Source organism: Hyla sarda, chromosome 2 (genome assembly GCF_029499605.1).
Source record: "Hyla sarda isolate aHylSar1 chromosome 2, aHylSar1.hap1, whole genome shotgun sequence".
NCBI classification, from domain to species: Eukaryota; Metazoa; Chordata; class Amphibia; order Anura; family Hylidae; genus Hyla; species Hyla sarda.
In genome coordinates, this window is record NC_079190.1 from 319,183,041 (window position 1) to 319,207,396 (window position 24,356).

The 24,356-nt window shown below is 44.9% G+C and overlaps 1 protein-coding gene across 1 annotated transcript in view; it reads left to right on the forward strand.

The window, feature by feature from the left end:
* Nucleotides 1-24,356, forward strand: part of BYSL (bystin like) — a 61,196-nt gene that overhangs the window by 15,151 nt on the left and 21,689 nt on the right. The window contains exons 2-4 of the mRNA XM_056557793.1: nucleotides 4,107-4,269; nucleotides 20,189-20,327; nucleotides 20,408-20,541. Of these exons, the coding sequence (XP_056413768.1) occupies nucleotides 4,107-4,269; nucleotides 20,189-20,327; nucleotides 20,408-20,541 (436 nt within the window). The remainder of the gene's footprint in view (nucleotides 1-4,106; nucleotides 4,270-20,188; nucleotides 20,328-20,407; nucleotides 20,542-24,356) is intronic.

Consider the following 24,356-nt stretch of genomic DNA (forward strand, 5'->3'; position numbering starts at 1 on the left):
AGGACCTCATTGCCCGGTGGTCCTCACCTCCTATGGTTGACCCACCAGTATCCCGTCTATCTAAGACTACTACCCTACCTTTGCCCGATGCTGCATCTTTTAAGGATCCAGCGGACAAAAAGGTGGAGACATTGGATAAATTGGCCTTTGAGGCTGCGGGTTCATCTCTGCTCCCTGCCTTTGCCTCTGCCTGGGTTTCCAGGGCCCTTACGATCTGGGTTTCCCGACTCCGCCAGGGCATTTCTTTCGGGGCTTCCTCGGAAGAACTGTCCAACTTAATTCTCCTGCTTTCTAAAGCGGGAGATTTTCTGTGTTCTGCTTCCATGCAGTTGGCCCGCTGTGCTGCTTTTGCCACGGGTAACCTTGTGGCTCTCCGTAGATCCGCGTGGCTCAAAGCCTGGGATGCGGACGCAGCCTCTAAGAAGTCTCTCACTGAGCTTCCTTTTACTGGCTCTCGGCTTTTTGGTAAGTGCCTAGACGAGATCATCTCGGAAGCCACGGGAGGGAAGAGTTCCTTATTACCTCAAAATAAGGCCCGTAGTACTACCTCCCGCCGTAAATCTACCTCCTTTAGTTCCTTTCGGACCTTCGGGGTCACGAAGGGGACCAGGCAGGCGCCTTCTCGGGACAAAAAGGCTCCCTCCTTCGCCCATCCTGGAAATCTGATAACCATTTGGGCCGCTTGGCGCCCAAGGCGGGTACCCGCAAACCCACCTCCGCCTGAAGGGACGCCCCCACCCGTGGATATTTCTCAGGTGGGAGGTCATCTGTTACTCTTCCTGGACGTCTGGACCACACATGTGCAGGACTCCTGGGTAAGGGATGTGGTGTCCAACAGTTACGGATCGAGTTTGCCTCTCTTCCAAAGGATCGCTTTTTCCTTTCCCGAGCTCTGCGATCTCCCTCTCTGGCAAAGGCCTTTCAGGGTGCGCTTCAGTCCCTCCTCTTTCAGGGGGTCATTGTTCCGATTCCTCCCAGGGAACGCTTAAGTGGTTTTTATTCCAACCACTTTGTAGTTCCCAAGAAAGGGGGTTCAGTACGCCCCATCTTGGATCTAAAGCTCCTCAACTGGCATCTCCTCCTGGGCCACATCCGCATGGAGTCTCTCCGTTCGGTTTTGGCGACCATGGATCAGGGGGAGTTTCTTTCTTCAGTGGACATCAGGGACGCCTACCTCCATGTTGCGATTTTTCCGGGACACCAGCGATTCCTCCGCTTTGCTGTCCCGGAGGGACATTTTCAGTTTGTGGCTCTCCCCTTCGGCCTGGCCACAGCTCCGAGGGTGTTCACCAAAGTCCTTGCGCCAGTGATCGGTCTACTACACACAAGGGGGGTCTCAGTGTTCCCTTACTTGGGCGACCTTCTGATCAAGGCTCCATCCAGGGACCAGAATCTAGAGTCTCACCCTCACTCTTCAGGCCCTGTCTCGCTTCGGTTGGTCAACTGGGACAAGTCCAACCTATCCCCCACTCAGTCCCTGGTTTTTCTAGGACTTCGATTTGACACCCCGTCCGCCCGGGTTCACCTTCCGCCGGACAGGCGGTTGACCCTTCTGTCGGGGGTTCATATACTCAGGAACCCCTCTCCAGTGTCCATTCGGTTTTGCATGGAAGTCCTGGGTCGGATGGTGGCGGCCATGGTGGCCATTCCCTTCGCTCAATTTCATTTTGGACCCCTTCAACTTGCGATTCTATCCCGGTGGGACAGGTCTCCATTGTCCCTCGATCGCAAGATTTTACTTCCTCGGACATCTCGCCACTCCTTTCTGGGGTTGCTCCGCTCCCCCCTGCTTCTTCAGGGGCGCTCCTTCCTGCCCCTCCATTGGCTGGTTGTCACGACGGATGCCAGCCTTTCGGGTTGGGGTGTCTTCCGAGACCAGACAGTCCAGGGCCTTTGGTCTCCCAGGGAGACACTCTTCCCGATCAACATCTTAGAGCTGAGGGCAATCTACCTTTGCCTGTTACATTGGGAGATCCTTTTCCAGGGCCGCCCAGTTCGTGTCCAGTAGGACAACTCCTCTGCGGTGGCATGCATCAATCGCCAGGGCGGCACCCACAGTTTGACGGCGATGGCCGAAGTTTCCAAGATCCTTCTCTGGGCGGAGCTCAGGGTTCCAGCCATCTCGGCAATTCACATCCCAAACAATTGGGAAGCGGACTTCCTAAGCCGGTCCTTTCCCGACACCGGTGAGTGGTCCCTTCATTCGGAGGTATTTGCAGAGATCTGCGGCCTCTGGGGAACTCCAGATGTGGACCTCTTTGCATCCCGCCACAACCACAAGGTTCCCCTCTTTGTTTCGAAGTCGCGGGACCCCCTTGCTTTGGCAGCGGATGCACTGATAATTCCTTGGTCAGGGTTCGCTCTACCTTAACTGTTCCCTCCTCTTCCTCTCCTTCCCAGGGTCCTTAGGATGTCAAGGCGGAGGGCATTCCCGCCATTCTCGTGGCTCCAGATTGGCCTCGGAGGGTGTGGTACGCCGACGTCGTCCGGCTCCTGGACGACGTTCCGCTGCGCCTTCCGCTCCGTCCAGACCTTCCATCTCAGGGGGCCCTGTGCCACCCCAATTTACCGTCATTGCATTTGACGGTGTGGCGGTTGAGACCGCGGTACTAAGGGCCCTTGGCTTCTCAACACAGGTGATTCGCACCATGCTCAAGGCACGCAAGCCCTCTTCCGTGAGGATTTACCACCGTACCTGGCGGTCTTATTTTTGTGCAAATCTCAATCTCTTTCCCCTGTCGTGTTCGCCCTTCCTTGACTTCTTTCATTTTTGCAGTCAGGACTGGAACAACAATTAGCTCTCAGCTCTATAAAGGGTTAAGTGTCTTCCCTTTCCATTCTTTTCCAACGCCCTCTGGCATCTGATTCTCATCTGACCTTCCTTCAAGGAGTGGCCCACGCGGCTCCTCCTTACAGGTCTCCTACTCCTCCTTGGGATCTTAATTTGTTCCTTCGCGCACTACAGGGCACGCCCCTTTGAACCCCTCAGGGAGGTTTCCCTTCATCTCCTTTCCTGGAAGGTGGCTTTCCTTATGGCAATTACCTCCACCAGACGTGTTTCGGAGTTGGCGGCTCTTTCTTGCCGCTCTCCCTTTCTAATGGTCCATCAGGACAAAGTAGTTTTTTGTCCGGTTCCTTCTTTTTTTAACCTAAGGTGGTTTCTGTCTTCCACCTTAATGAGGATATGGTCCTCCCGTCCTTTTTGTCCCGCTCAATCTCATCCCGGGGAGCGTTTGCTTCATAAGCTTGATGTGGTAGGGCGGTGCATATCTACCTCTGTTACGTCTCCCTTTCCTCAATGTGATACCTTTTTTTGTTCTTACGGACGGTCACCGTAAGGGTTTACCTGCTTCCAAGGCAACCATTTCGCAGTGGATCAAGTCTGCCATTTCAGAGGCTTACCGTTGCAGGGGAAGACTCCTCCTTTCAGGGTTTCAGCTAACTCCACGCCTTCTGTCGGAGCTTCCTGGGCTCTCCATAACAGAGCTTCAGCCTCTCAAGTCTGTAAGGCGGCTACCTGGTCGTCCTTGCACACTTTTACTAAATTCTACCAGGTTCATACCTTTGCATCCGCTGATGCTAGTCTGGGCCGTAAGGTGTTGCAGGCGGCGGTGTCCCAGCCTGCCCCTTGATTGTTTTCTGTGCCCACCCTAGGGACGGCTTTGGTACGTAACAAAGTCTGTGTCCCCCAATGGAGCCGATAGAGAAAAAGGGATTTTTGTCTTAACGTAAAATACTTTTCTCGGAGGATCCATTGGGGGACACAGCTCCCGCCCTTTCTTTGGTGTTCCGGATTTGGTTACCTGTCCGAGGGTGTGTTCAGTTAATTTTTTGTTCTGGTTACCTCGGACTGGTCTTGGGTTTCTACCTCTCGGTCTTCTCCTACTGCTTGGGGACTAAACTGATTACCTCAGGCGGGTATATCCTGCTGGGAGGAGCCAACTTTTTTGGATTTTACTAGTGTCAAGTCTCCTAGCAACAACAGCATATACCCAAGGTCTGTGTCCCCCAATGGTTCCTCCGAGAAAAGGATTTTACGGTAAGACAAAAATCCCTTTATAGTGTAAGCACAAACCTTTATTTTTATTTTTTATTTTTTTGTGTAGGTTACAAGAGCAAAAGCCATGATTCGGATTCTGAGGATGAAGAGTGGCCTACTCTGGAGAAGGCGGCTGCAATGGAGGCAGGACACTATAGTGAAGACGTGGAGGTGAATCCTGAGGATGAGAAAGCTATTGAGATATTCATGAATAAAAATCCACCACTAAGGTAGGAGTTAATAAGTTTATAAAACACATTTTATCCATGTTACGATGACGTATGCAATATTTCTTTGGTTGCATTGTATCTTGTTCACTATATAGTTCATGCTTTCAGTGACTTTACTTTTAACACATCTCCATCTTTTACTCTTTGTGCTTTCATTTGTGAATACCAGGTCTAGGTACTTCCTGCTACCTTTTTACCTTGCCTTGTAATTTCTTAAAGTGATTGCTGGAAAAAAATTGGAGGGCTCAGACTTTAAAAATAATAACTAAGCTATATACACCTAAATAATCCCTGTTGCAATGATGCCAGTTACAGTGTATATTTCGTTCAATTTAAACTTGACAGGACAGATACCTGACACAATGGGGCAGTTTTACTAATACTGTTTTTGAATGGGCACTGTAAGATTCAAAAACTTTTTATATTTTGTACATCTTGGCAAAACATAACATTTTCTTACGAAGTATATTAGAAAGGTAATTTCCAGGGATGTCCCGATACCATTTTTTTTTTAAGACAGAGGAAGAGTACCGATACTTTAATTCTAGTACTCGCCGATACCAAGTACGAGTACTTATATTTTAACCCCTTAAGGACACAGGACGTACTGGAATGTCATGTGTCCGCTCCTGATCCATAACGCGGTGCCGCGCGCTATTAACCCTTTAGACGCGGTGTTCAAAGTTGAACGCCGTGTCTAAAGTGAAAGTGAAACCATGCAGGTTAGCTCAGTGGGCTGTTCGGGATAGCCGTGGCGAAATCGCGGCATCCCGAACAGCTTACAAGAAAGCAGGAGGGTCACTACCTGCCTCCTCGCTGTCCGATCGCCGAATGACTGCTAAGTGCCTGAGATCCAGGCATGAGCAATCAAGCGGCAGAATCATCGATCACTGGTTTCCTATGAGAAACCAGTGATCAATGTAAAAGATCAGTGTGTGCAGTGTTATAGGTCCCTATGGGAGCTATAACACTGCAAAAAAAGTGAATAAATCTTTTAACCCCTCCCCTATTAAAAGTTTGAATCACCCCCTTTTCCCATAAAAAAAAAATTAACTGTGTAAATAAAAATAAACATATATGGTATCACCGCGTGCGCAAATGTCCGAATTATAAAAATATATTGTTAATTAAACCGCACGGTCAATGGCGTACGCGCAAAAAAATTCCAAAGTCCGAAATAGTGCATTTTGTGTCACTTTTTATATCATGAAAAAATGAATAAAAAGCGATCAATAAGTCCTATCAATGCAAAAATAGTACCGTTAAAAATAAAAAAAAGTTATAGGGGTCAGAAGATAACAATTTTAAACGTATTAATTTTCCTGCATGAAGTTATGATTTTTTCCAGAAGTACGACAAAATCAAACCTATATAAGTAGGGTATCATTTTAATCGTATGAACCTACAGAATAAATATAAGGTGTCATTTTTACCGAAAAATGTACTACGTAGAAACGGAAGCCCCCAAAAGTTACAAAACTGCGTTTTTTTAAAATTTTGTCTCACAATGATTTTTTTTTTCCTTTTCACAGTAGATTTTTGGGCACAATGACTGATGTCATTACAAATTAGAATTGGTGGCACAAAAAATAAGCAATCATATGGATTTTTAGGTGCAAAATTTAAAGAGTTAAGATTTTCTAAAGGCAAGGAGAAAAAACGAAAATGCAAAAAACGGAAAAAACCCCGGTCCTTAAGAGGTAAAGGGAATCTGACACCAGGGTGACCTGGTTTCTGGCGTTGCTTACTGTTCTTCCCCAGTTGTTGCATAACTACAACTCCAAGCATGCCCAGACTGTCCAGGCATGAAGCGCCAGATATTGCAGAACTACACACCCAGCATCCCTGACTGTCTGGCCATGCTGGGAATTGTAGTTTTGCAACAGCTGTAGGCACACTGATTAGGGAACACTGAGCTAGAGTCTGTTTCCTAACTCATTGTTTCCAACCCATTTGCCTCCAGCTGTTGCAAAACTACAACTTCCAGAATGCACTAACAGACCGTACATGCTGGGAGTTGTAGTTTAAAAAAAAAGCTTGAGGCACATTGGTTGGAATCGCTGAGCTAGTCTGTTTTCGAACTCAGTGGTTCCCCACCAGTGTTCCTACAGCTGTTGTAAAACTACAACTTTCAGCATGTACGGTCTGTCAGTGCATTCTGGGAGTTGTCATTTAGCCACAGCTGAAGGTTTGGGGTGCCCCCCCCCCTTGTGAAAGTACAGGGTACATTCACACGGGTGGTTTTACAGTGGGTTTCCTTCTACAAGTTTGAGCTGCGGTGGAAAATTTGCTGCAGCTCAAACTCCCAGCGGAAAACTTACTGTGAAACCCCGCCTGTGTGAATGTACCTAAAAAACACTACACTAACAAATAAGAAAAAGTTATACTACATGTACACCCCCTTACATGTACCCCCCCCCCCCCCAATAAAAATGAAAAACGGCTGTGTTTCCTGATCGGAGCCTCCAGCTGTTGCAAAACCACAACTCCCAGTATTGCCTGACAGCCATAGCCTGTCCTGGCAGGCTGGGAGTCTTGCAACAGCTGGAGGCACCCTGTTTGGGAAACACTGCTGTTGCAAATTCCTTATTCAGGCCTCAAATGCGCATGGCGCTCTCTCACTTCAGAGCCCTGTCGTATTTCAAGGCAACAGTTTAGGGCCACATATGGGGTATTTCCGTACTCGGGAGAAATTGCACTACAAATTTTTTTTTCTTTCTCCTTTTACCCCTTATGAAAAGGTAAAGTTGGGGGCTACACCAGCATGTTAGTGTAAAGAAAATGAAACATTTTTACACTAACTTTCATTTTCACAAGAGGTAAAAGGAGAAAATGACCCCCAAAATTTGTAACACAATTCCTATTAAGTACAGAAATACCCCATGTGTGTACGTAAAATGCTCTGCGGACGAACTACATGGCTCAGGAGTGAGAGAGCACCATGTACATTTGAGGCCTAAATTGGTGATTTGCACTTGGTGGCTGATTGTTAAAGCGAACGCAAAAAAAAAAAACACCCACATGTGACCCCAATTTGGAAACTACACCCCTCACAGAACGTAACAAGGGGTATAGTGAGCTTTAACACCCTTCAGGTGTTTGACAAATTTTCGTTAAAGTTGGACATGAAAATAAAAAGTTGTTTTTTTTTCCCTGAAATGCTGGCGTTACCCCAAATTTTTCATTTTCACAAGGGGTAATAGTAAAAAAAGCCACCCAAAATTTGTAACCCCATTTCTTCTGAGTATATAAATACCCCATATGTGGAAGTGCTCTGCGGGCGAACTACAATGCCCAGAAGAGGAGCGCAATTGGGCTTTTTGAGAGAATTAGGCTGGAATTGACGGCTATGTGTGTTTACAAAGCCCCCATGGTGCCAGAACAGTGGACCCCCTCCACATTTTGGAAACTACACCCCTCACGGAATGTAACAAGGGGTACAGTGAGCATTTACGCCCCACAGGTGTCTGACAGATTTTTTTGAACAGTCGTCCGTAAAAATGAAAAATTTAATTTTTCATTTGCACAGCCCACTATTCCAAAGATCTGTCAAATGCCAGTGGGGTATAAATGCTCACTGCACCCCTTAAGTTCTGTGAGGGGTGTATTTTCCAAAATGGTATGCCATGTTGTTGTGTTTTTTTTTTTCTTTACTGTTCTGGCATCATGGGGCTTCCTAAATGAGACATGCTCCCAAAAACCATTTCAGCAAAATTCGCTCTACAAAAGCCCAATGTTGCTCCTTCCCTTCTGAGCCTTTTAGTGCACCCACAGAGCACTTTACATACACATGGTATTTCCTTACTCGAGAGAAATGGGGTTACAAATTTTGTGGGGCATTTTCTCCTATTACTCCTTGTGAAAATGAAAAGTTTGGGGTAACACCAGCATTTCAGTGTTAAATATCAAATTTTTCATTTGCACGTCCAACTTTAACGAAAGTTTGTCAGTCACCTGTGGGGTTTTAAGGCTCACTGTACCCCTTGTTACGTGCCTTGAGGGGTGTAGTTTCCAAAATAGTATGCCATGTGGGTGTTTTTGTGCTGTTCTGGCACCACAGGGGCTTCCTATATGCGACATGCCCCCCAAAAACCATTTCAGCAAAATTTGCTTTCCTAAAGCCAAATGTGACTCCTTCTCTTCTGAGCATTGTAGTTTGCCCGCAAACCATTTTACGCCATAACAAGGGGTATTTCCATACTCAGAAGAGAGGGGGTTACAAATTTTGGGGGGCATTTTCTCCCATTACCCTTTGTAAAAATGGTAAATTTGGGGGGGAAAAACTGCACTTAAGTGAAATTTTTTTTTTTTCATTTTACACATCCAACTTTAACCTGTTCAGGACCCATGACGTATGCATACGTCTTCACACCCTGGGTCTTAAGGACCCATGACGTATGCATACGTCATGGCGTTTTCCGGTCTCTGCCGCTCGCCGGGCAGAGATCGGAACTGGATGCCTGCTGAAATCCTTCAGCAGGCATCCAGGGCAAACGCCGAGGGGGGCCATGTAGGCCCCCCATGTCGGCGATCGCCGCAAATCGCAAGGGAAATCGCCCTTGCGATCTGCGGCGATACCGGGCTGATCGGGTCTCTGGGACCCGACCGCCCGGTAATTTTGCATGATCCCGGCTGTCACAGACAGCCAGGACCATGCTGGAGTATCGGAGCGAGGTGGCAAGCCGGCCACCTCCTCCGATCCCCTGCGATCTGTCGGTTAGTTAACCGACCAATCGCAGGAGGGGGGGCGGTTACTTCCTCCCGTCCTGCCCGGCCCCTGAAAGTCCGGAGAGGACGGGAGGAAGACCGGAGGACGCGGCGGGGGACGGGGGAGTGCTGGGGACCGGCCCCGGTACTTACCTCGTCCCTGAAGACCAGGATCCAGACGATGAAGACGGCGGCAGCGGCGACAGGTGAGTAGATCTTCAGCCGCGGTCGGGCCCTTTACAGCAATGCACGTCGCCGTAAAGCGACATGCATTGCTGTAATAGGACCCTGTAAACTACAACTCCCAGCATGCCCAGACAGCCCTTGGCGTCTGGGCATGCTGGGAGTTGCAGTTTTGCAACATCTGGAGGTCCACAGTTTGGAGACCACTGTGCCCTTCCAGATGTTGCAAAACTACACATCCTCAGCATGCCCTTACTGTCCAGGCATGCTGGGAGTTGTAGTTCTGTAACATCTGGCCCTTCAGATGTTGCAGAACTACAACTCCCAGCATGCCTGGACAGTTTTGGCATACTGGGAGTTGTAGTTTTGCAACATCTGGAAGGGCACAGATTGGGAACCACTGTATCAGTGGTCTGCAAATTGTAGTCCTCCAGATGTTGCAAAACTACAACTCCAAGCATGCTGGGAATTGTAGTTCGGCAACATCTGGCTCTAAAGATGTTGCCGAACTACTACTCCCAGCATGCCTGAGAATGTTTGGGAGTTGTGGTTTTGCAACAGCTGGAGGCACACTGGTTGGGAAACATTGTTTCCTAATTCAGTGTTTCCCAACCCGTGTGCCTCCAGCTGTTGCAAAACCACAACTCCCAAACATTCTCAGGCATGCTGGGAGTAGTAGTTTTGCAACAGCTGGAGGCCCCCCCCCCCTGTGAATGTACAGGGTACACTCACATGGGCAGGCGGCTTACAGTGAGTATCAGGCTGCAAGTTTGCGATGCAGCAAATTTTGCGTGGCAGCTCAAACTCGCTGTAATCCCCTGCCCGTGCGACTGTACCCTAAAAACACTACACACCACTACACTAACACAAAATAAAATAAAAAGTAAAAAAACACTACATATACACATACCCCTACACAGCCCCCCGCCTCCCCAATAAAAACGAAAAACGCCTGGTACGCCACGGTTTCCAAAATGGAGCCTCCAGCTGTTGCAAAACAACAACTCCCAGTATTGCCAAACAGCCGTTGACTGTCCAGGCATGCTGGGAGTTTTGCAACAGCTGGAGGCACCCTGTTTGGGAATCGCTGGCGTAGAATACCCCTATGTCCACCCCAATGCAAATCCCTAATTCAGGCCTCAAATGCGCATGGCGCTCTCACTTTGGAGCCCTGTCGTATTTCAAGGCAACAGTTTAGGGTCACATATGGGGTATCGCCGTACTCGGGAGAAATTGACTAACAAATCTTGGGGGTCTTTTTCTCCTTTCACCCCTTATGAAAAGGTGAAGTTGGGGTCTTCACCAGCATGTTAGTGTAAAAAAATAAACTTTTTACACTAACATGCTGGTGTTGCCCTATACTTTTCATTTTGACAAGAGGTAAAAGGGAAAAAAGCGCCACAAAATTTGTAACACAATTTCTCCCGAGTACGGAGATACCCCATATGTGGGCGTAAAGTGTTCTGGGGGCGCACAACAAGGCCCAGAAGGGAGAGTGCGCCATGTACATTTGAGGTGATTTGCACAGGGGTGGCTGATTGTTACAGCGGTTTTGACAAACGCAAAAAAAACAAAACCCCACATGTGACCCCATTTCGGAAACTGCACCCCTCACGGAATGTAATGAGGGGTGCAGTGAGAATTTACACCCCACAGGTGTCTGACAGATCTTTGGAACAGTGGGCTGTGCAAATTAAAAATGTTGTACAGCCCACTGTTCCACAGATATGACAGACACCAGTGGGGGGTAAATGCTCATTTTATGCCTTGTTACGTTCCTAAAGGGGTCTAGTTTCCAAAATGGTATGCCATGTGGGGGTTATTTTGCTGTCCTGGCACCATATGGGCTTCCTAAATGCGACATGCCCCCCGAGCAAAATTTGCTCTCAAAAAGCCAAATATGACTCCTTCTCTTCTGAGCATTGTAGTTCGCCCGTAGTGCACTTCAGGTCAACTTATGGGGTACCTCCATAATCAGAAGAGATGTGGTTACAAATTTTGGGGGGTATTTTCTGCTATTAACCCTTGCAAAAATGTGAAATTTGGGGGGAAACACACATTTTAGTGATTTTTATTTATTTATTTTTTACGTATGCAAAAGTCGTGAAACCCCTGTGGGGTATTAAGGCTCACTTTATTTCTTGTTACGTTCCACAAGGGGTCTAGTTTCCAAAATGGTATGCCATGTGTTTTTTTTTTTTGCTGTCCTGGCACCATAGGGGCTTCCTAAATGCGACATGCCCCCGAGCAAAATTTGCTCTCAAAAAGCCAAATATGACTCCTTCTCTTCTGAGCATTGTAGTTCACCCATAGTACACCTCAGGTCAACTTATGGGGTACCTTCATACTCAGAAGAGATGGGGTTACAATGTTTGGGGGGTATTTTCTGCTATTAACCCTTGCAAAAATGTGAAATTTGGGGGGAAACACACATTTTAGTGAAATTTTATTTTTATTTTTTTACATATGCAAAAGTCGTGAAACCCCTGTGGGGTATTAAGGCTCACTTTATTCCTTGTTACGTACCTCAAGGGGTCTAGTTTCCAAAATGGTATGCCATGTGGGGGATTTTTGCTGTTCTGGCACCATAGGGGCTTCCTAAATGCAACATGCCTCCCAAAAACCATTTCAAAAAAACGTACTCTCCAAAATCCCCTTGTCGCTCCTTCGCTTCTGAGCCCTCTACTGCGCCCACCGAACACTTTACATAGACATATGAGGTATGTGCTTACTCGAGAGAAATTGGGCTACAAATATAAGTATACATTTTCTCCTTTTTCCCCTTGTAAAAATTCAAAAATTGGGTCTACAAGAACATGCGAGTGTAAAAAATGGAGATTGTGAATTTTCTCCTTCACTTTGCTGTTATTCCTGTGAAACACCTAAAGGGTTAAAACGCGGACTGAATGTCATTTTGAATACTCTGGGGGGTGCAGTTTTTATAATGGGGTAATTTGTGGGGTATTTCGAATATGAAGACCCTTCAAATCCACTTCAAACCTGAACTGGTCCATGAAAAATTGTGAGTTTGGAAATTTTGTGAAAAATTGGAAAATTGCTGCTGAACTTTGAAGCCCTCTGGTGACTTCCAAAAGTAAAAACACGTAAATTTTATGATGCAAACATAAAATAGACATATTGTATATGTGAATAAAAAAAAAATTATTTGGAATATCCATTTTCCTTACAAGCAGAGAGCTTCAAAGTTAAAAAAATGCAAAATTTTCAAATTTTTCATAAAATGTTGGGATTTTTCACCAAGAAAGGATGCAAGATACCACAAAATTTTACCACTATGTTAAAGTAGAATATGTCACGAAAAAACAATCTCGGAATCAGAATAACTAAAAGCATTCCAGAGTTATTAATGTTTAAAGTGACAGTGGTCAGAATTGCAAAAAATGGCCGGGTCCTGAGGTGTAAAATGGCTGGGTCCTTAAAGGGTTAATGAAAAGTCGTCAAACACCTGTGGGGTGTTAAGGCTCACTGGACCCCTTGTTACGTGCCTTGAGGGGTGTAGTTTCCAAAATAGTATGCCATGTTTTTCTTTTTTGTTTTTTTTTGCTTTTCTGGCATCATAGGGGCTTCCTAAATGTGACATGCCCCCCAAAAACCATTTCTGAAAAATTCACTCTCCAAAATCCCACTGTCTCTCCCTCCCTTATGCGCCCACCGAACACTTTACATACACATGAGGTATTTCCTTACTCGAGAGAAATTGAGTTACAAATTTTGGGGGGCTTTTTCTCCTATTACCCCTTGTAAAAATTCAAAACCTGGGTCTACAAGAACATGCGAGTGTTAAAAAATGAAGATTTTGAATTTTCTTCTTCACTTTGCTGCTATTCCTGTGAAACACCTAAAGGGTTAACACACTTTCTGAAGGTCATTTTGAATACTTTGAGAGGTGCAGTTTTTATAATGGGGTCATTTTTGGAGTATTTCTAATATGAAGGCCCTTCAAATCCACTTCAAAACAACTGGTCCCTGAGAAATCCCAATTTTGAAAAATTGCTGCTGAACTTTGTAGCCCTCTGATGTCTTCCAAAAGTAAAGACATGTCAGATTTATGAGTCAGACATAAATTATATATTGATTTGCATATACAATATGTCTACTTTATTTGGGATGTCCATTTTCCTTATAAGCAGAGTTTCAATTGCAAAATTTTCTAATTTTTCATAAAATTTTTTAATTTTTCACCAAGAAATTAAGTATTGACAACATTTTACCACTGACATGAAGTAGAATGTCACGAAAAAACATTCTCTGAATCAGAATGAAAGGTAAAAGCATCCCAGAGTTATTAATGCTTAAAGTGACAATGGTCAGGTGTGCAAAAAATGGCCGGGTCCTTAAGGTGAAAATGGGCAGGGTCCTTAAGGGGATACAGTGGGGATCAAAAGTTTGGGCACCCCAGGTAAAAATTTGTATTAATGTGCATAAATAAGCCAAGGAAAGATGGAAAAATCTCCAAAAGGCATCAAATTACAGAGAAGACATTCTTATAATATGTCAAGAAAAGTTAGATTTTATTGCCATCCTTTACACTTTAAAATAACAGAAAACTATAAAAATGCCGTCTGCAAAAGTTTGGGCACCCTGCAGAATTTATAGCATGCACTGCCCCCTTTGCAAAGCTGAGACCTGCCAGTGTCATGTGTTTTTCTCAATCATCATCATCTGGGAAGACCAGGTGATGTCAATCTCAAAGGTTTTAGATGCCCAGACTCCTCTGACCTTGCCCCAACAATCAGCACCATGGGTTTTTCCAAGCAGTTGTCTAGAAATCTGAAACTGAAAATAGTTGACGCTCACAAAGCTGGAGAAGGCTATAAGAAGATAGCAAAACTTTTTCAGATGTCAATATCCTTTGTTGGGAATGTAATTTAAGAAATGGCAGTCATCAGGAACAGTGGAAGTTAAAGCAAGATCTGGAAGACCAAGAAAAATATCAGACAGAACAGCTCGCAGGATTGTGAGAAAAACAATACAAAAGCCATGTTTGACTGCACAATCCCTCCAGAAAGATCTGGCAGACACTGGAGCTGTGGTACATTATTCCACGATAAAGAGATACATGTACAAATATGGTCTTCATTCTTCATCAGAAGAAAACCTCTTCTACGTCCTCACCACAAAAATCAGCGTTTGAACTTTGCAAATGAACATATAGACAAGCCTGATGCATTTTGGAAACAAGTTCTGTGGACCGATGAGGTTAAAATTGAACTTTTTGGCCGGAATGAGCAAAGGTACGTTTGGAGAAGGGGAACAGAATTTAATGAAAAGAACCTCTGTCCAACTGTGAAGCATGGGGGGTGGATTAATCATGCTTTGGGCTTGTATTGCAGCCAGTGGCACAGGGAACATCTTACGAGTAGAAGGAAAAATGGATTCAATAAAATTTCAGCAAATTTTGGATGCTAACTTGATGCCATCAGTGAAAAAGCTGAAGTTAAAGAGAGTAGGTCTTCTACTAATGGATAATGATCCTAAACACACCTCAAAATTCACGGGGGATTACATCAAGAGTCGTAAACTGAAGGTTTTGCCATGGCCTTCACTATCTCCTGACCTCAACATCATTGAAAGTCTATGAATAGACCTTAAAAGAGCAGTGAGTGACAGACAGCCCAGAAATCTCAAAGAAGTGGAAGACTTTTGTAAGGAAGAATGGGCAAAGATACCTCAAACAAGAATTGAAAGACTCTTGGCTGCCTACAAAAAGCATTTACAATCTGTGATACTTGCCAAAGGGGGCAGTACAAGATATTAACTTTGCAGGATGCCCAAACTTTTGCAGACGCCATTATTTTGTTTTCTGTTATTTTGAAAGTGTAAATGATGTAAATAAAATCTAACTTTTGTTGACATATTATAAGAATGTCTCTAATCTGTAATTTGATGCCTTTTTGGAAATGTTTCCATCTTTCCTTTGCTTATTTATGCACATTTAATACAAATTTTTACCCGGGGTGCCCAAACTTTTGATCCCCACTGTATGTACATTTATCTTTTTTAGGACTAACTAGTCTACCTTTAGATAACAAATTTACTGATTTTACACCAATATTTTAGCACATTTCTTGTTACACTGTCACATTTAACATGTCTTTCCCACTAAGCAGTGTCACTTGTCAATTGAACAACAAGATGCAGTATTTAGCCATGCAGTGCACAGACCAAACGCGGGGCTGTCTTTGTCAGTGTCGACATGAAAGCAAATAAAGGGTCCAGTGTTCTTAGGAAAAAAAACTTCTGTTGGATAAACTTCTTAAAAACATAGAATTTCTGACATGTTTCCGTCTGTCATACAGTCCTTAGTAATGGCTATAGGAAACTAATATATACATAAATGGGTTGTCCAGGATTGCAAAAAAAAGCATTCTTCTAAAATTAGCTCCGTGTCTGTCCTCAGGTTATGTGTGGTATTGCAATTTAGCCCATTTACTGGTGTGTTTGCTTCTTTATTTTTTTATTTTTTTTTTATATATCATAGACAACCCCTTTAAGGGAAACTGACAGCAGGGGCTCCCGCACTAACCTGAATAAACAGGAAGGGAGTGCTGGTCACCCTGTTTCTAACGCTTCTTACCTGGTGAAAATTGTTGAAGCTGTTTCGGAGATATTCATCTTGTTGCTAATATAGCAACTTCTTACTATGTGCAACTTCTTACATGCTGCTGTATGTGCAATACTTTGTACATCCCCTCTTTCACAGCACGTCTGTGAAGGGGCAGAGTTATCGGCAAAAGCGGGCTGGGTTATTGGCCAGAGCAGGTGGTAGAAATACTGCAGGAGCCCGCCTCCATTGCACATAACAAGAAATTACTGAATTAGCAATCAGTATAATAACTACATAACCGCTATACCGATTGTCACCCGGGGAAAAGCTTTCAAAACAGGGTCAACTATCTATCTACCAGTATATTCAGGTTAGTGTGGGTGACCCTGCTGTTAGTTTCCTTTTAGGTAGAAAGAGGGCACAAACAAGCAAATACCTCATAGTTGCCCTCAGATGTGAAAATCAGATGTGTTATTAGTTTTAATGTACTTTATAATTTACATTTAAAAAGTGAAAAATGTTTGTGTACAAAGACATACAGATACAGACAGACTCCTCAACACAGGAAATAAAAGTGTAAACCATAGTAATGTATTATAGTTTCATGTTGTTTATTGAGCACTGTAGGATCACCCACACTAAAGCTGACACACATGCTTGTAGTGCAGGTGATGCTGATAAAAACAATACTCATGGCGTCCAGATTCGCCCAGTCGTTCCGCCACAATTTGCCTTTTTCTTTTTATGCAAATGAGGGCCTTGGGGCATGGGTGGAGCTCTGAACCGAGCTAGAGGCACGCTGATGTCATCTTCGCCGGGCGGGCGCTCTGCCCGGCTCATCAATATGCCTAACCCCCCTCCCTGCTCTAACGCCGTACACTAACACGGGGTGCAAGAGCAGGGGAGGAAGCGGCGCAGGCACCTTTACACTAACACTGAGCTAATTGCGGCGGAACGGCTGTGCGAATCTGCTGGGGAACGCCAACTTTCTCCTGCTGGGAGCTCACACAATGTGAGCAAGGGGAAAGGTATGATGTAGAGCTTTGTAAAGCTCGGATTAGGTTAGTAGTTAGGGAATATAATCTGAGTTAGTTTAAGAAATTGATTTGATGACAGGTAATCTTTCAGGTATACCGTCCATTTTGAACAGGCTCAAGTATCATGGATACTCATAAACATACCGTATTTATCGGCGTATAATAGGCACCCCCATTTTAACAGGGAAATTTTAAGTAGAAAAAAATAAAATGTTAAATAAATGACTTGGACTAAATGCCACATCATCTCCAACCCCCCCCCCCCCCACTTTGTTTTCTTCTGCACCTTAGTTTGGTCCCGTCCCCTCCAGTGCCACATCATTCCTTCCCTTTTATCATTCCCTGTGCCACATCATTCCTTCCCTTTTATCATTCCCTGTGCCACATTTACCCCTCTCATTGCCACCCCCATGTCTCATCATTTCCCCCTGTCATAGACCACACTAACCATACAGACATTAAGCATTTAGTGCCTCCCCCACCATCATTTCCCCCTTTCTCATCATCCCCCATCAGTCCCCCATCATTCTCCCCTCATCGTCCCCCCTCATCATCCCCCCCCAACCTGTCTCATCACCCCCCCAACCTGTCTCATCATACTTTAAAGATCAATGCATGCAGTGCCTCATGTAACCGCAAAACGAACACATTAAGTGACTGTGAAGAAGCATGCTTTTCATGTGCTTTACTATTTGGCACAACGCACAATTAGGAGCGGCAATACTTATACTTTCCATAGTGTTGTGTCCTGCTGTTACAGGGAACGCATAGGTAACCTAGCCTCTCACTGATAAGGGATTAAGGAAATATGTTTTTTGCAGGACTAGAGACACTTGCATAAGTGGAGGGTCAATAGTTCAAGACTGAAGCTGTAAACCATTGGAAAAACTGCTGCCATTCAGCTAAGGCTATAAAAACCTGTAAACTCAATTGTTAGCTTAAAGGGGTACTCCGCCCCTAGACATCACGAGGGGTGGAGCCGTGATGTAGTGATGCTCCGGCCCCTGTATCGCCCGTCATTACGCACAGAGCGAACTCGCTCTGTGCAGTAATGATAGCGCGGTGCCGCATCGGAGATCCCGGGGGTCCCCAGCACCAGGACCCCAGCGATCTGACATGTTATCCCCTATCCTTTGGAAAGGGGATAAGATGTCAGATCGCCGGGGTCGCCACTGCGGCACCGCGTGCTCATTACTGCATAGAGCGAGTAATGACGGGCGATACAGGGGCCGGAGCATCATTACATCACGGCTCCGCCCCTCATGATGTCACGGGCCGCCCCCTCAATACAAGTCTATGGGAAGGGGCGTGGGGGTCGTCACGCCCCCTGCCGTAGACTTGCATTAAGGGGGCGGGCCGTGATGTCACGAGGGGAGGAGCCATGATGTCACGCTGCTCCATCCCCTGTATAGCCCATCATTAAGCACAGAGCGAACTCTCTCTGTGTAGTAATGAAAGCGCGGTGCCTCAGTGGTGATCCCGGGGGTCCCCAGCATCAGGACCCCAGCGATCTGACATCTTATCCCCTATGCTTTGGATAGGGGATAAGATGTCTAGGGGCGGAGTACCCCTTTAAACATGACCATGGGATTCTACTAGGGAAATCATGTTTTATAATAAATGCCCCTTCCTGGATCCTCCCACTGCCCTATATTCAGCAGCAGATCAGCACACAAACTGTTAAATACAGTAGACTGTTGGCTTCCCAGCCAGTAGTCCTGTGGTATTGACATGTATGTTGCCTTTCTTTCCTTCAAGGAATGTATAAAATACATTCACATATTAATACAGAGGAGTTGGAGTTGGAAGCACAGAAAACTCTGGAGTCGGAGTTGGAGTCGGAAAATTTATCTACCTACTCCACAGCCCTGCTTGAATAAGATCCTGCATAAAAATCTACCTCCTGGGTTTTCAACCGTGGGGTACGCGTACCCCTAGGGGTACGCCAGGGGTTGCTTGGGGGTACGCAAAGCGCTGACAAATACCGGCCATGCATTGGCCAGTATTTGTCAGCGCATAGCCACGGTAGCTCACTGTACACTAGCGCGGCCTGAGCTGCGGCCGTGGCTACTTTAAGTGACCTGCGTGGTTGCCGGGGAGACGTGTGACCTCCCCTGTCGTTGCGCGGAGTTGCCGCACAGCGCAGGAGGAAGTCACACGTGAAGGAGCAGACAACTGTACTGCAGGACGCCAGGTAAAACAAAAAGTTAAAAACAACTGTATGGGCTGGAGGGGGGACTGTATGGAATGGAGGGGGGTTGTATGGGACGGAGGACAAGGCATTAAGATGGAGGGGGAAAGGGATAATGGCGGAGGGGGGTTGTGGAGTAATCAAGCTCAAGACATTAAAATTTTATGCCTTGTGCTTTAATACTCCCCATTCCCCCCACCTCCGCCATTATCCCTCTCCCCTTCCATCTTAATCTCTTGCGCCATTTCTCACCCTCCATCTTAATCCCCTTATGCTATTATCCCCCCCTTCCCTCTGATCCCCTTTTGCCATATTGGATAATAATGGCACAAGGGGATTAAGAGGGAGGGGGGGGATGTCAAAAGGGGATCAGAGGGAGGGGGGGAATAATGACACAAGGGGATTAATATGGAGGGGGGGGGGTTTATTATCCCCCCTCCATCTTAATCCCCTTGTGCTATTATTCCTCCCCCATTTTAATCCCCTTTTGCCGTTTCCCCCCTCCAATTTAATCCCCTTCTGACATTATTATCCGATATGGCAAAAGGGATCAGAGAAAGGGGAATGGCGCAAGGGGATTTAAATGGAGGGGGGGAAATGGCGCCAGAGGATCAGAAGGAGGGAGGAATAATGGCACAAGAGATTAAGATGGAGGGGGGTGCTTAATCCCCTTGTGCCAATATTCTCCCTCCATTTTAATGCCCTTGTGCTATTACTTCCCCTCCCTCTGATCCCCTTTTGCCATATTGGATAATAATGGCACAAGGGGATTAAGATGGAGGGGGGACAATTGCACAAGGGGATTAAGATGGAGGGGGATAATTGCACAAGGGGATTAAGATGGAGGGGGATAATTGCACAAGGGGATTAAGAGGGAAAGGGAAATAATAGCACCAGGGGAATGCATTAGTATAAAGGTAAGAACAAGCGCAAGTTCCGCGCTAGGGGGGTACCCGCGGACATACTTTCAGCCTTTGGGGGTACAGTCGCCAAAAAGGTTGAGAACCACTGATCTACCTTGATGGAAGTTACCACTGTGTGGCCATAAGAGCCCAAACTATAAACAAAATGATGTATCCCAGTTTCTTTTCAGATGGGTCCTTTAAAACGAATACCTGGCTTACTTGCATAAAAATAAGAACTTTGTGATATATTTAAGCTATTAACCTCAGCGTTCGTGTAGAATGGATCTAAGTGAAAATAAGGTTTATTATGCTGACTTCTTTGTTTTAGGCGAACACTTGCTGACATAATCATGGAAAAAATCACAGAGAAGCAAACAGAAGTAGAGTCAGTGATGTCAGAGGTTTCTGGAAGACCAATGCCACAGCTTGACCCCAGAGTGTTAGAAGTATACAAAGGCGTAAAAGAAGTATGTTTTACTAAGTTAGACCCTGCTAACTTTTCTCATGTTTGGCAATCTTAAAACTAGCTTTTAATTTCTATTTTTAGGTGTTATCCACATATCGTAGTGGTAAGCTACCCAAAGCCTTCAAGATTGTCCCAGCTTTAGCAAACTGGGAGCAGATCCTGTACATAACTGAACCTGAATCTTGGACTGCTGCAGCAATGTACCAAGCTACACGGTATGCTCTAACCCCTTTAACCCCTTGCCGCAGATCGCTATCAGCAGCCGGAGCCCTTGACTAGTGCCAGACTTAGCAGATCAGGCCGATATCCGGCATTAATCCTTTAGGCACCACGATCAAAGTTGATCCACAGCATCTAAATGTGGCAAAATCTACGGCAATTAGCTGATCGAGACACCCACAGTGAAACATTGGCGTCCCCATAAACTGTAAGGACGGAGGAAAGTCTCTGTCCTGCTTCCCTGCTGTTCGATCAATGCTCCTATGCTGCAGCCAGCCATGGCAGGCTCTAGCAATGGATTGCCGATAACACTGATCAATGTTGTTCTATGGAAAATGTAAATGTAAAACAAGGCAAAAATAAAAAATAATATGACTTAGCCCCTTCCCTAATAACATTTTGAATAAATCCCTTGGTATAGGCCATGATTTACCAAAATGTGAGAGAAAACTGGAGTGATTTTTTTTCTTCCCCCCCCACAGCAACCAATCAGAGCTTAGCTTTCACTTTACCAGAGCTTAAGATCAGAAAGCTGAGATGTGATTGGTTGCTATGGGGAAAATTTCTCCAATGTTTCTCACACATTTTGATAAATCAGAGCCATATTGTTAATTAAACTGCATAGTCAATGTTGTAAACGTGAATAAAGTCAAGAATTGCGTATTTTTGCATTGAGGGGGCGTGACGTCACACGGGGACGGAGTTGAGACGTCACAATACTCCTTCCCTGTGGTCGGGAGGTATAACACTGAGAGCCTCCAGTGCTTCCAACAGTGCTTACAAGTGGGAGCTGTATGCTAGATTGCGGGTGTCGCCGGCGGAGGGACCCCCGCGATCAGACATCTTATTCCCTATCCTTTGGATAGGGGATAAGATGTCTTGGTGCCGGAGTACCCCTTTAACATCTAGATTCCATGCATCTGTGTGGCTAGGAGAGGGGGGGCTCCCACTGTCTCCCCATCGCCACCCAGTGAAGGTTTCCAGGTCTGCTGTCCTTGTACAACGCCTAATAGGATGTCTGTCAGTGTTATACTGACATCGATACAGTAGTATTACAGTGCATTCCATGAGTAATCCGGCCTCCTAGTGGGGAAAAGTAAAATGTAAAAAAAAATTAACCCCTAAAGGACCCAGAGCGTGAATGTACACCCTTGCTGCCTGGTACTTAACACATGAGGGTGTACATTTATGTCCTGTGACATGTACAATCTGTGAAGCAAGTGCAGGAGGTGCGCTCACTTTATAGACAGCAGGTCCCAGCTACTATCAGCAGCCAAGAACTAGCCGCTAATGGCGGTCATCCCTTACCATGCTGATGCCAGCCATTAACCCTTTTAGATGCCGTTATCAATACTGTTCACAGCATCTGAAGTAGTTTCAGGGCTAAGTGACACTTATCGGACCACCTGCAGCGCGATTGCTGGGGTCCAGTGAAGAAGCTCCCCTCACCTGCTCTTTGTTGCTCTTCTGGGATCTAGTTGTATAGCCTGCCTTTAGGCAGACTGTACAAGTGGATTGCCAATATTAATGATCAGTACTTCAAATAGTTTCCTATAGGATGAATAATAAAAAATGTTTTGAAAACTATTAATAAACCCCTTCCCTAATAACATTTAAATCCCTCCCCCTTTCCCATTTTACAAAAAGAAAAATGAATAAGCATCTGTAATCGCAGGGTGCGAAATTATTAGAGATGAGCGAACTTACAGTAAATTCGATTCGTCACGAACTTCTCGGCTCGACAGTTGATGACTTATCCTGCATAAATTAGTTCAGCACTTTGGTGCTCCGGTGGGCTGGAAAAGGTGGATACAGTCCTAGGAAAGAGTCTCCTAGGACTGTATCCACCTTTTCAAGCCCACGGGAGCACCTGAAAGCTGAACTCATTTATGCAGGATAAATCATCAACTGCCGAGACGAGAAGTTGGTGACGAATCGAATTTATTGTAAGTTCTCTCATCTCTAGAAATTATCTGAACCAATAAAAAAATAAAATGTTAATGATTCCGTACAGTGGACGGCGTAAACGTAAAATACTGAACACAGCTATGCAAAATGGAGGAGCAAGCCAAATTATACACCCAGCAATTACTTAATATCAAAGTGAACCCAAATATATCCAGTGCCAATTATGACATTTTCCAATCTTTTGTTTCAGTCTCATTACTGTAAGCCCATGTCCTAGTCAATGCAACCTTGAGATGACCCCATAATACCACCAATCATAAAAGTCTGGGATCATTGTAACTAACACACCTGTTTTTAAAATGGGTTTGGTTTTCTGGGGTTTCCACTCTAAGGCTAGGTTCAGACTACGGAATCTCCGGGCAGAAAATTTCCGCCCGGAGATTCCGAGTGCGGCCAGTAGACTCTCCAATAGACTGCAATGTGTTCCGCGCGTATTTCCGTCTGAAGGAAGAGCAACGCCTTTCTTCAGGCGGAAATTTCCAAGCAGATTTTCCGTTCCCAAATTCCACTTCACAAATTTCGAAGTGTGATTTTATGAACAGAAACCCATTCACTACACTATACATTTTAGCAAGCGGAATTTCCGCCTGCAATTTCAAAGCAGAATTCCAGGCGGAAATTCCGTAGTGTGAACCTAGTCTAATGAGCATTTTGGTGTGGATTTGTTGTTGAGTTCCTCACTTGAAGCTTTCAAAGAAAAAAGTAATTGGGTTTAATATTTGCATTTGTTTATTTTGGTGCATATATACAGGTTATACAACAATAAATTTTATTGCAATAAATCATTTACTACTTTGCAATATAATTTAATATCTGCATTGAATTTTAAGGGTTTTTCTAGGGTAAAAGTGCTTGTTAATTAATCAGTAGCTGATTATTGTGGTGCCGATATTTGTTCTGCACAGCTACAGCACCTGGATGTAAATAGTACAGGAGCTAGAAGATTCGTCTCTATATGTTGTGTAGTGGTGGCAGTGAGTTTCTGCAGCACAGCTGTTTTAGCCTGGCACAATCACTACACAATGTACAGAACCAAGGTTGCCAGCCTGAAGCGGGGCCAAGCCAGCTGTTCTACAAATTGCCTTTTTTTACCACATTCTTAAAAGTCTGGGATCATTGTAACTAACACACCTGTTTTTAGAATGGGTTTGGTTTTCTGGGGTTTCCACTCTAAGGCTAGGTTCAGACTACGGAATCTCCGGGCAGAAAATTTCTAGTCAACATTGGGAAATATCAAAAAGGAATTAAAATTTTTTTTTCTGACTATTGAAAAAATATGGTGTGTGTGTTTGTATATAAAAAAAATATATACAATGCAAGTTGTGGAGTCCGCTTCACACTGAACGTCCAAATGGCTCACCTGTGCCACGGACCGGCTGGTTCCGCCCTCGGCCCACAATCCAATTTGAAAAAAAGAAGGTCCGACACTTCAGGTGAAGGATTAAAACCAGCTTTCCTTTATTCAAAACCTTGACACAGTTCACATACAGAACAACATCTGATGCGTTTCGCCCACGTTGGGGCTTAATCCTAGACTAACAAACATTTAACAAACCGTGTTAAAATACAAAATCAACAGGTCACATGACCTCTTACGTCATTAAAACACTAAGACTTATGGAAGACCCGGTGTGGGTGAGATCCTCTTTCTAATTATCTGGTGCCTATTCAGATTAACCTAAACACAGTTTGGTGTTTTTCTTCCGCTTTAGTGCGTTTTGTACAAAGACCTTTGTATGTTACTGCATATACAAAGAGTACAATATTTATACTTCACTATTTCAATTGTAACATTCGGAACATTCCAAAATTCATGATTAACCTATTTATACAATAGATAGAC